Raw genomic sequence first — 13,119 nt, forward strand, 5'->3', positions numbered from 1 at the left:
GCAGTATATTTAATAAAAAGTCATAACTTCTTATTGATAACAAACAAAATCAACTATCATATCCTATAGCTAGGTGACTCGTCATTCAGTTTTATTCAGAGCAGTCTTGAAAAACTACAAAACATCAATGGTGAGAAAGGGCATAGTTTTAATGTATTCAAAGAACCATGGTATTCTTGTAAACCTAAATGTAATGAAAGTACTCACTAATGCCAATGTCATGTCTCCAAGTTCCATATAACACTGAACTGGTTGCAGTTTATACACACCACATAACCCCCCCCATCAATTTGTGATGAATTTAATTGCACAATCCAGAACAAGTTTAATTTTGTCAGAGGGATACAACGAAATGCATCCATAAATCCCGCAAATGGGTTTTTGTGTGAAACCTATAAAATATAAAAAATACATATTGAAATTGGGACAATCATGTAAAAAATAATGATAATTTTACATCCAAACTAGTCACTTTAAAAATGAAACATACACTGCATCCACGGTACAATCACTTAATCATACAAAGATGGGGATGAAGCAAAATAAAATCATTAAGAATTGAAATGTGAAGTATGACTTTATATCATCCAGTGTAAAACTGTTATAAAAATGTGTTCCTCTGTGCTCTGTAACAAAGATTCACAAATAGCTTTAGGCACAGACATTGTCTATGGAGATATTTTAATGTAAACTTTTGGAAATGCATGTTTACCTCTTTGGATTCTGTCTCTAAGAAAAGCTATTAAAGGCTATTATTGTTTGGGGGTTGCTAGCTCTTCACCAGCTCCAAAAAAAGTATTCATAGGTTTATATGTTTTATTTATAGGTTACAATATGATCTCCATCTTCAACACAGTCTGTAGGGAAAAACCTCATATTGTAACCCCACTGTAAATCTATGCTCACTCAGGCCTTGTCCAAGAAATAATCAACAGGCATCTGGTGTGGAACTCAAGAAGTCAGAAATGTCAGAAATTTTACACTGAAAATATAAACACCTTGTTCTTGGCTCCTGCTAAAGAAGAAACCTTCAGTTGGATTCACTGGTGATCCCTGGCAGCCATTTGGCCAGTTTATGTGAGAATTTCTTAAGAAAACATAAGATATTCTTCTAGATGTGGGTCTCAAAATGGCAGAAAACAAAAATCAAACCGTCTTGCATGGATAAGATCAATGGAGGTATTATCTCTCACAACTGGTCAATTGTTTTATGGTAGTTCCAACCTCTGATTTCAACCTAATCACATGACTCTTAAATATGTGACCTTGGTGTCCATGCCAAGGGCGTTCTTTGCCAGGCACTTATATGTGCCAGAGTCTGCCCTTGTCGGATTCTGGATAATGAGTGTACCCTGTGGATGGAGCAGCTCACTGCCAGCAGGTCGGCCCTGTCCAGCTGCAGTAAGGACGGACCGATCAGGGAGCTCCCAAGTGATATCTGGTTTGGGGATCCCAACAGCAACACAGTTAAGCTGCACAGGAGAACTTGCCACTGCCCTCATACTTGGCGGGGGCCCACTGGTGATGCGTGGTGGGTAGGCGATGATGATGACAGGTATGGTGAGAACTGCTTCCCCAGCAACGCTCTTGGCCCGACAATGGTAGTTACCACGGTCATGGAGGGTTGTGTCACGGATGACCAGTGTGCCATTGTCCATCACCTGATATCGGCCACTGAACTGTGGGCGTGAAAGGATGTGACCCCCTGGAAGGGTCCAAAAGATGTTTGGGCGGGGGATTCCATCAGCCAGGCAGTGCAGGAAGAGAGGGTCCCCAGCCACACTGCGGATAATGCCTCTTGGTCTTGTCAAAATGAAAGGCTTCTGTCCAACTTCCAGAACAATCAATTTTTCAATGTAGCCCACCTTGTTTTTAGCAGCACAGCGGTACTTCCCTGCATCTTCCTTGCTGGGTTTGTAGATGACAAAGGAACCATCATTGCCTTGATGATATTTAGAGTCCCTGTCAGAACCTCCAACAAAGTGTGTACCGTTGGGCAAGAGCCAAGTGATCTCTGGAGTGGGCTGTCCATCAGCAGAACAATTGAGAACTGTGGTCTTACCCACATGGGTTACCACCCGTTCATTAAAAGGGTTTTTGAAGATGGGCCTTCTGAGCATACTGGTAACCTCCAATTGTACCACCATGACTGCCTCTCCTCCGTCATTACGTGCCATACATATAAATTCTGCTGTATCTGTTGGTCTGACGTTACGGATCTCCAGAGTACCATTGTGATGGACGTTGATCCTGCTTCCATAATATGGCGCTGTTAGAAAGATGTTATCTGGCATAATCCAAGTGATCTGTGGTGGAGGGTCCCCTGCTGCCTTGCAGTCAATCAGTTTCCTGGAGTACTTGGCAGCTGTATCTTTGACCACAGTTCTATTTTGGTAATAGCCATTTATGATAGGTGGATTGCCATCTATGTCCAACTTGTACACTTTGCTATCTTCACCAGCTGTATTGCGAGCCATGCAGACATATTCTCCAGAATCAACAAGCTTTATGTCTCTGATGTCGAGAGATCCATTTACATGCATTAAGTAACGTTCATTAGAGGCAGCAATCATATCATTTGAGGGGAGCATCCATAGGATCTTTGGCTTGGGCTCCCCAACAGCCTCACAGTCAAACCGGATGTTCCCACCTGGCTTTACTTTGACATAGGTATGGCTCGGTTGGCGGATGCGAGGTGCTGCTGTCACCACAGTGATGTGAACATGCATTTCATCCTTACCCAGTGTGTTCTCAGCATAACAGGTATAGTCACCTTCCTCTGCCATGCCCACTTTGTTCAGATAGAGTGTACCATTATCAAACAGGATGTATCGTTTGGATCGGCTTCCTCCACTACTATCTGCCTGCAAGGCACTGTTTAACAGTGTGCCATCTGGCAACCCCCAAGATATCTCTGGGACTGGAGCGCCAGAGGCCTTGCAGTCCACCTTCAGGTCATTTCCATAGGGAACTTGCTTCTTGCCATAGACTTTAGGTTCAATCTTAGCTGGCTTCATGGATACTGTGACCTTCAGTAGCTGCAGATCATCTCCAACTTTGTTGCGTGCAACACAGAGGTAGTCCCCAGCATCTTTTTCACTGACTGAATCAATGATGAGAGTGCCATTTTCGAGAACCTGCATACGGCTTCCCATTCTGAAATGAGATAATTGATATGTGTTAACTGGCTTGATTTTGAATCTTGAATCAGCTTGAATTGCTAAAAGACTTAAGTGGTTGAGTTCAGAATGTTTGGGTTTCCTTTTAAGTAACTAAGTAACTAAGTATATGCAATATACAGCTGCATGAAAAGCATGTCACAGTCATATGGGTATTGTTCAAGGAGGGAGGGGGAGACTTCAGGAGAGATGGTGGGTGTTTAAAGTCTCTGCCTGATTGGATATTTTTCCATCATGGATTTTAATGCACAGAAACTGCATTGTCAGCAGAAAGTACAATCTGTGCATTTCATAATGGGTTTTCATAGAGGCAAGTTTTTGTGGGGGTTTTTTGTTTGTTTTTGAATTATATGAGCTTTCATGGTGAATGTCTCATATTAAATGTAAAACATATCGGCTGCTGGAGGCTGCTCATTCTATAGTGAGTTTTCATTTATTAGGAATATTAGTCAATGGACGTTAAGGTGTAGTAAGATTAGAGTAAAAAAACCTTAAAGAACTGTAACCTGAAAAATGATCATAGCGGGCATAAAAGCCCAATTCAATAAAAACAAAATATATGGTGGTGAAAAAACGTTCATTTTAAATTGAAATATTTAGAGTGAGTGGTGAGTTAGATCGTTTAGAGTGAGTGGTGAGTTTAGAGTGAGTGGTGAGTTAGATCATTTAAAACAAGCTCTCTGTTCAAATTGTTTTTCAGTGAAAAGAGAGGTTTTGTTCTGTTTCATTTAACACAATGCAGCATACAACAGGATCACTGTTTTTCATTATGGCATGGAACGAACAATAACGCTAGAACATCCAGATATTTAACCACAAGAACTTTAAATGCACTGTCAGAATTTCAAGGTTTATGCAGGATCCTAATTTTGTTTTGTTCCTTTTGAGTTGTCCATAAAAGAAAAAAATCTAAACAGTCCTCTTTAAGTATCCACCCTCAAGTATCCTTAGATATTTTGACAAATTGCCAGCAGCTATTCTCAACTCATGTTTTTTCTGACTGTGGACCACAGTCAATGAATAATCGTTTTGGTGACTTGCTGAGGAGGCTTGTGCATGAGTTCACTGTATACATTTCAGTGCAGCCTTGACGTAGGTTACAGCTAAACTCTGGCCCATCAAAGGCAACTATGAATGATTCACATGCAAAACTGGACCCTGCATGACTCAATACGTGGTCTTTGATTGATGATTTTGTAATCTTTTTCTGTTTTTATTCTGAAATGAGTTTTTTATGTGGTAACAAGATGCACAACAGGAAGCTGATTACAATTCATTTTGCTAATTAAGTCAACCCTAGACAGAGGAGTACAGAGATGTCATTGTCTGTATCTGTATCTGTATCTATATCTGGTCAACCAACAAAATCATCCATCTCTTTATCTGTATTTGGATAGTAGACTGGAAGTGGGCGTGGTTTATACCATGGTTTATGTCACATTAAATTGGGCAAATGTTGTTTTTTCTAACTTAATATTAATTGGCAATGCAATTTTTGTGCCTTCAAAGCATCAAACTTTAATATTTCCACATCCTCACAGCGTACTTTTCATCTCTCTCTCTCTCTCTCTCTCTCTCTCTTTTTTCTTAATTTTTATTTTTAGCTAAACTAAGTTTTATGAACTCTCTGAACCCCCCCCCCCTTTAACTGGGGGGTGTTGAACAGTCAGAAACTGAAAAAAATGTTTTTTAAATCAAAAGATTCTGTTTGGCATTGGAAATAGAAACTATTTAAGGTAAAAGATATACAGAAAAATATCCTTCAGTTGAAGGGAATAATGTTAAATTCCAACGGTGCTGCATTTGCAATTCTTGATGTGTTAACGTTACTGCAGTTCATAAGGGAAATGTGAATTACCACAACTATTTAATAGTAATTTGCGCTGACTCGGTGGGGGCGACTGCAGAATATAGCAATCACTTTTCAATCATGTGTAGTAAATGAAATGACTTTTTACTGGGCTTTTTCAAATGGAGAAAATTAACACATACAGCTAAAAACTACAGGTTCTAAGCTTTATTTTGATGTATAGGTTGAGGGGGTAATCCAGCTGTCACACCAGGCTTTTGCCTCGCTAGCTCCCAGACCTGACTTGGTGGGGGCGGCTACAGAACACAGCAATTACTTTTCAATAATGTGTATTAAATTAAATGACTCTTTGGTGAAATCAAAGCCCTATGCTGCAAACACAATGGACATTTTTATCTTGTGGTCAACCACAATGATATGAATCAATATGAAGAAACATAATGGTGGACACACAGACATGTCAATCATGTTTTTTTTTTCCATGAATAATAATGAGCAACTTCGAGTAGAAGAAATATCTGTTTCCATCGCATTATTTGTGCTTTCCCGAATAACGTATTCAGATTCAGGTATATCCCTAACTAGAGCAATATTAGAACAATTTATATTTGGCAGAACTACAGGGATGACAGAACTGTAAAAAATCATATAAAGAGCTATTGCTATTTACCTGTGCCACTGATCAACAAGTGCTTTGGAGGGAAGCCTCCAAATGATCCGTGGTTTAGGGTCTCCAATGGCAGAGCAGTTCAGGTACAGACGATCTCCATAGCTGAGTTCAGTTATGTGCTGTGATGTTGCTGTGATCTGGGGAGCTGTCTCAGTCTTTTCTACAGTCAGGGTGACCACTCGCCGCTCTGACCCTGTGGAACTTGTTGCAATACACTCATATTTTCCACTGTCTGTGATATCCAGGTCCTTCAGAAGAAGGGTACCATTGGAGAATGCTGACACCTTAGAGTCAATGTAGCGAAGGGGCCGCACTACAGTCCCGTCAACTAAAACCCAGTGTGTTGTAGGCTGGGGGTCTCCATTAGCTGTACAAGGCAGCCACAGATTCTGCCCGACATGTGCCTTCACCTGCTGCCGCTTGTCCTCCAGAATACCAGGGGGTGCTGCAACGACTTGTAGACGGACAGTGGCAGTATCTGCTCCTGCAGGGTTGCTAGCAATGCACTTGTAGTGACCTCGGTCATAAACTGACACCTGTTGGATAACCAGGGTCCCCTGAGGTGTCACAGTTACCCTCTCATGTTCAGTGTTTTGACCCCTCACCTGAGTACGATTGGCGAGGATCCATGAGACCAAAGGCAGAGGCCTGCCCTCTGCCTTGCACTTCATTTCAACTGTATCTCCAGAATGAACTTTGATCTCTCTAACCTTTGGTTCCAGAATACGTGAAGGGTAGGCAACCACAGAAAGGGTAACTAGGAGCTTGTCTGAGCCATAATCATTCTCAGCCAGGCATAGATACTGTCCACGATCCTTGATATTTGCGTTTTGGATGAACAATGTTCCATTCTTGAATACCTCAAATTTGCCCATCTTGCCCTTGATAGTAAAGGTACTTCCTTGAAGAAAAAAAGAAAGACAAGCCAGCAGAAATGTAAGAAATATCAAGAATTATTTCATAACTCGTTGTCTCTGAAATTTTAGAAATAATTTATAAAAAATAGAACCTTTAAACCTAAAAACTTTAAAAAGGCAATTCATATGTAGTTTACTGCAGAAATATAACTGTGTAGAGTATGCTGTTAAAAGTATATTCATGGAAAATTCCCTTATGTAATGCAAAACATTCAATGTGATGTTTATTTCATGTACATGTATGCTGCTGTTCACTGCTATCTAATTTATGACCACATTTCAGACACTGTAGTCACAAATTTCAGTGTAATAAACACACTAAGATAACAGTATACAAAATATTAACAACATAGTAAACAAAGTTTTTTCAATACGTAACAGTGATTTGAAACAATATGGCACAACCTGAAGGACAGCTCCAAATATTTTCAAGTGTGGTGTTCATCAAATGTATGTTTCAATTACTTTGTACCTGTACTGGAGGAGAATCGCCTCCAGGTGATGGTGGGTACAGGTTCACCGGCAGCTTCACAAGGCAGGAATGCATCTGAGCTTGACAGAACAGTAAAACTGGCTGCATTACCCCCTACAATCCTGGGCTTCAATTGTGTGTTCTCAGTAGATGACCTGACACCAAAAATACTGGAAGTTGTAGTTTCAGACCCTGTAGTGTGATCATATCTATATGATACAGAATTGTCAGTGTCATGGCCATATGGGGCAGGGGTGTTGGTGTAACTCTCTTCTGTTGAACGAACAGCTACTGTATCAAAGATCAGGGTCCTTCCTGTGCTAGTCTTCTCATCAGATCTAATCCCATTTCTTGGAGGTGAGATAGTTGGCTTAAGGCGCTCAAAATAGTTTCTGTTCCTTTCTCCAGATGCTGTTGGCCGTATCCTTCTAATCATGGGTCTCTGTGTTGAATAAATCTCATCTCTACCTGGAGGCAGTCTTATGTTTGTGTTCACTCTTATAGTATTTGTTCTACCTTGGATTCTGGTTTGTGAGGTGGTATATGGTCTTGATGTGGTGGTTGTTCTGTATGTTGTGGGGTAAACTGTAGGATTAACAGTTGAGTGACTGCTGGTTGGAGCTCTGGCTGGGTCTCTCCAGGAGGATTGAGTTGTTCTGTCAGCGTCTCTCGAGACTGTGTAAAGAGGCCTAGATAGCACTTCACTGTGTGTCCGTGAGGCAGTTTTTGGAGCTGCTGTGGTGGTTTCGGAAGTGACTGGAGCATTAGTTACCTCAGTTGTGGTGGTCGCAGCTTGAGTTGTTGTTTTCTTAATGGGCCGTCTTCTTCTGAAGCCTCTCCTGTTATAACCTTGCCTTCTTCTATCCCAAGTTCTTCTTGGAAACCAACCACTAGACCCATCTGATTTAGACCCAGAGGAACTATACTCAACAGTATCTTCCTTAGAAGCAGGTCTGGTGGTTGGTGGGATTGGTAAAGTGTTTATAACTGTGGGTGACTTGGTTGTTGACCCATAAGATGGAGTAGTTATAGGGGTCTGTGTCATGGCATTTTTGTGCAAATTGTTCGATGGATTGGCTGAAGTTGTTGGGGTATTAATTCTAGAAACAGAATATGGTTCTGAAGCTGAGGAATCACCTGAAGAATCATCAGAAGATATCTCAGAAGTGCCTTGAGATCTCTGTAGCACACGAGGATAAGCGGTTATGGGGGTGACCAAGGTCTCTACAGTTGTTGTTGTTGCTGGTGCTGTGGTAGTTATGGTTTCAACTGTTGTTGTACTCTTCATTGTAGTGGGAGGCTTAGCTGGTTTTCGTAGCCTATTGAGAGCTTCCCTCTGACCTCCTTTACCTCCAAAAAGTCTGTGCCAAGGAATTTTTCCCCGTATAACTTTAGATGTTTTGGTTGTAGTTGTAATGGTGGTTGTTGCATCTGTTGTGAGATACTGAGTTGATTCTTGGCCATTTGCAGAGCTTATATATTCATCTGTCGCCTCTGTCTCAGACAGTGGCTGAGTGGTTGATGTCAATGATCTTGTCATGGAATATACTTGTGCAGATGTAATAAATGGCGTATGTAATGTTGTTGTTAGGGGTTTGTCTGTCCTTCTCAAGGAAGAGCTTTGCACATATGGTTTTGTTGTAGGCTTGACTGTCATCTGCTCCTCTGGTTTCTGAGAGTGTACCTTAGACATTGCGTTGCCCTCTTTATCATCATCACAATCAGTAGTTAGCTCAACTGTATATGGTACAGTTACATTGCCTTCATGCTTTACTGTAGGTCTCTTGAATTTATCGAGGAAAGACTGAATATCCGTAATTCTATTAGGACGGATTACTCTGCGTCTGTTGGGAAAGTTGCGCCTCCTTCCTTGTCGCTTTTTGTTTGGAGGGATGATGTGTATCTGTTGGCGGGAGATAATGGTAGATCCAGGAGGGAGACGTGGTGACTTGATCTTCTGAGTGGTGTGAAATGTAATTTCATCTTGTTCTCGTTGTGTGGTGGTGACTGCAGTAAAAGTGGTCTGGCTCTCAGGGTCTATGGACGTGTGGACGACGGGCTCCGCCCTTGGAGATGGTCCATCCATCATGGGTGTCACATTTGGGTTCTTGTCACTGAGCAGTGGCATAACACCAGTTACTGCCTCTGGTGTGTTACCAGAGAACAAAAGCTGCGTCTCATCTGTGGTCTCAGTCACTGTAAGCTTCAGAGTGACCGGTTGCCGGTGACCCTTACTTCTATTATTAGTGTACGATTTGCTGTCATTGGGGCTAACAGTATGATCAAGCATCGTTGTCTCATCTTTTTGAGCTTGATGATCACTAACAGTGACACTGGACTCTATTGGCGTAGCATCTGAATAAGTGTATGATTCAGTGGTCATTGTATTTATTCTTTCTGAATTGCTCACAGTGCCAACTGGGCTTCCTGTTGTTGATGATACACCACTTAGGCTGTCTTCAAAGTCTGCTTGTGTTGTCATGACAGTATTACGATTGACCTCTGGATGCTCTGTGGTTTTCATGAGGCCAACCAGATTGTTCTCTGCATTTTCCGTGATTGAAATGAAACTGCTTGGAATGGTTACGAGCTCATCTTCAGTTATACCTTCTCCTGAGCCATCATCCCCATCACCAGAAAGCCCTACATTTGATTTTGATGGTTCCTTTGAATTTTCTCTACCATCCTGATTTGTTACTGTTTTACCACTTTGAGCTTTTTTAACAAATTGAGCAAATTGTTGGGGGTCTACTTTTCTAGATGTTTTATCAAAGAACCTTCTGGTCCCCCAAAAGCGTCTGCTACCCCCTCTTCCGCCACCAGAGCCCCTGCCATGTGAAGGTCTGAACCTTGGATATGGTCTGTCTGAGGTAATGGTCCTTGATTCTTGGCTAATTCTATGAGATGACTCAGGAAGCTCCATATAAGCCGGATGGATATCTTCTGTGCTGGGATCAAGCTCATCACCTGAAGCCTCAGTATCTGTAAACATTATTCCTCTTTTCCCTTCATTGGTTATGGTTATTTGGGAAGCAAGCAAATCTGCCCCGAGGTAATTAGCAGCCAAACATCTATAAAAGCCTCTGTCCCTCTCTGTGAGTCCATGTATTCCTAATGTACCATTTTTGTAGAGTTTCCTGTTCCCATAAGATTTGTCTAATACTGTGTTATCAGGTAATATCCATTGAACTGAAGCCTCCGGACTACCTGTGGATTCACAATTAAGAACTAAATTCTGTCCTTGTGAAAGCGAGAGTTGCACTCCATTCACATCCTCCTCCTCCACATCTGGAGACAACACAGTAACCCTGAAGGTAAGGACATCTCCATCCAAATAATTAGTGGCAATGCACCGGTAAAGTCCAGCATCTGAGCTGTCAGCTGCCCTGAGCGTAAGCTTTCCATTGTCTGAGATAACAATTCTCCGGTCCTCACTGTAGTATGGTGCACGGATCTTGCTGCCATCAGGTAAAATCCACTCAACCATGGGTTTGGGATCTCCAAAAGTCTGACAATCCAGTTCAGCCAATCCACCAATTAGGACAGTGTGCTCAGTTTTAGTTTGGTTGTCTTTTTTGATCATGGCCCAGCTATATCTGTCCTTTCTCTCTCTCTTACTTTCAACATTTAGCTGAATGAGAGATCTGTATTTGATGTGTAGGGTTGAGTAGGTGGTTGTTGTCCTGTCCAGCTGTAATGTAATCTCTCCTTGCATTAGCCATCCAGGGCTGGCCTTGATCTCTGCCACAATGTCTGTGAAGACGTCATTCTCATCTGGCCTTTGTTGTCTGTACTGGAAAATCATTTCTGGTGACCTGGTGAGTAATAATCCTCGCTCCAGTTTCATTGGAGAATCACTATATGTTGCAAGGATGCTCCAGAGCTGTCGGATGTGCTCATAGTCAATATTGCAAACTAGTGATGTGGTGACCACTGCACTCAGTGTCATTACATCCTCATTGTTGCTACTCTGACTCACAGTCAGATTTTCCATCCCAGAGGGTCTCTGTATGACACAGGATACACTGGCATCATTGTGGAACTGATCTGTCACATTCATCTCCAGCATGCCAATGGGTGCAATGAAGTCCTTGGGAAAAACTGGGGTAAAGTCACCTTCATCCAAGGTAATATTTTTTTGTTTCATGTGTATCCATGGTTTGGTGCATGTGAAGTGATCATGGGATAAGTGGGCTATATTTCTGCCTCGAGAGGTTTTTGGAGTTTCACAGATGGGGCAGAGTTGTCCTCTGGCATAATTCCTGTCTCTTTTGCATTTCAACACACCTGCAAGAAATGTAAAAAGCTTTATGTTAGGAAAAATAAAAAAAAAACTTTGTGTGTCGAGACAGCTTGACTGTAAATCCCATTTTTTCACACATCCACTTGTCCACCCCCTTCTAAATGGTATGAGGGTAAAGCAGTGGTGCGGATAAATATGAGTAAAAGGGACTGCATATGCCAATTTGAGAGAAAAAGGCAAAAAATGCAAAAAAGACATACATTTTTATCACCTCTTATACAATATGTGGAGAATGAAATATTTAACAGTCAAATAACTGCCACTTACCAGGATTCCTGTCAGCCCACTCTGTAAACCAGTTCATCTGGCAGTCACAAGACCAGGGATTTCCATGAAGGTAGACATTTTCTAGCTGATGGCAGCCCGCAAAGATAGTGGTGGGAAGGCTGGTCAGAACATTGTCAGACAAGTAAATGGTCTTGACAGAGGAAATTTCGAAAATCTGGCTGTGTCTCAAAGTTATGAACGTGTCTGGATGAAGCTGCTGCAGCAAGTTGCCTTCTAAATGGACCAGCTGTAGGGAAGTCAGGCCATAAAAAGTCTCTGGATTGATGAATTCAATGCGATTGTGGTCCATATGGAGGCGCAAAAGATTGTTTAGGCCACGAAACGTCTCCTTCTTGAGCTCTTTCACTCTGTTGTAACTCATCTTTAAGACCTAGATGGATAAAGTCACATGAACGGTCATAGCTTAAGAAATCAGGAATGTGGAACCTCTGTTCTGAAACTTTGAGACTTAGAAGTCTCATTTTTTTTCAAGGACAATGCAAACTTACACCAGCTCTATTGCTGATTACACAGTTATCACAAGGGATGAACAAATTTTCAAGGAGACACTCAGTCTGGCATCTAAATGTCCTTGTCATATATCAAACTGAAACTAAACTGCTGTAGGTGCAGGAATGGAAGCATTATCTGCAGCAAAAATTAGTCACAAACAAAGAATATCTTTGCAATGTTGGAGCCTACCTGCAAGGACTTGAGATCATGAAAAGCCCTGTCTTCAATATTTTGGATGGTATTGCTATGCAGCATGAGCAATTCCAAATGTTCCAACCCTGAGAAGTCATGCTCTCTAAGTACCGTCAAACTGTTGTACCTAAAATATAGCAATTCAGTGTAAGTAAACTTTTTAAAATGTAGTTCAAAACCCCATAGTAAAAGGACAGTTCTAACAATAAAGACATAACTGATATCAACTTTCAAATTTAGTGTAAGTGTGTCTAGGAGGGGTGTGAAGGAGAGAGAGAGAGAGAGAGAGAGAGAGATACTCACCCTAAGTTAATTCTTTCCACAGTTGGCTGTATCTCGGTTGGTATTGCGGTCAAATATCTAAAAGTGCAGTGTACCTCAGTTGGAACGTAGCAAGCACACGACTTGGGGCAAGCGCTGCTCTTCCATATTGCCTCCCCCAAAATAAACAGAAGCGCTAGAAATTTCCACCGCAGGTAGGATGCTTCATAGCTTTGAGCGCTCATTCTGGAGACTGAGGGTCTGTCACATTCATCAGTGTTTGAAAGTTCACGTTGCCATTGATCAACGCTGCAGCTGTTCAGGAGAACAGCATACACATTGTTTTATGTCAAAATTTAGTCCTGGCTGTCCGGATATTTGAGCAGAAACAAACAAACGAATGGGCCTAAATAAAATAAAAAGTATTGTCCTTATGGAAATCAGATGGCCGATCTAAGCGTATTTAGTAAACAGCAATTAAGGTATTTCAAGAAAAAAAACCCATTGCGAAGCATTCTGTGGAGAAAAAAGTTTT

The 13,119-nt window shown here is 41.6% G+C and overlaps 1 protein-coding gene across 1 annotated transcript; it reads right to left on the minus strand.

Moving 5' to 3' along the window:
* Nucleotides 1-1,241: 1,241 nt before the first annotated feature.
* igsf10 (immunoglobulin superfamily, member 10) lies at nucleotides 1,242-12,829 on the minus strand. The gene is made up of 8 exons (XM_030778035.1): nucleotides 12,627-12,829; nucleotides 12,321-12,450; nucleotides 11,619-12,009; nucleotides 10,016-11,335; nucleotides 8,998-9,193; nucleotides 7,055-7,203; nucleotides 5,660-6,560; nucleotides 1,242-3,156 (listed from the first exon to the last, which is right to left on the minus strand). The coding sequence occupies exons 1-8, from the start codon at nucleotides 12,827-12,829 to the stop codon at nucleotides 1,242-1,244; spliced, it is 5,205 nt and encodes a 1,734-aa protein (XP_030633895.1).
* Between the last annotated feature and the right edge of the window lie 290 nt (nucleotides 12,830-13,119).

The sequence above is a fragment of the Chanos chanos genome, chromosome 6 (genome assembly GCF_902362185.1).
Source record: "Chanos chanos chromosome 6, fChaCha1.1, whole genome shotgun sequence".
In the NCBI taxonomy this organism is placed as follows: Eukaryota; Metazoa; Chordata; class Actinopteri; order Gonorynchiformes; family Chanidae; genus Chanos; species Chanos chanos.

What these genes read in the sequence shown, in the direction of transcription:
- igsf10 (XM_030778035.1), bottom strand. Translation starts at nt 12,829, where the DNA reads ATGAGCGCTCAAAGCTATGAAGCATCCTACCTGCGGTGGAAATTTCTA. An exon ending in GTGGAAAGAATTAACTTAGG is followed by an intron (nt 12,451 to 12,626) that starts GTGAGTATCTCT and finishes GCTATATTTTAG; the next exon opens with GTACAACAGTTTGACGGTAC. An exon ending in CTTGTTGATCAGTGGCACAG is followed by an intron (nt 3,157 to 5,659) that starts GTAAATAGCAAT and finishes ATCTCATTTCAG; the next exon opens with AATGGGAAGCCGTATGCAGG.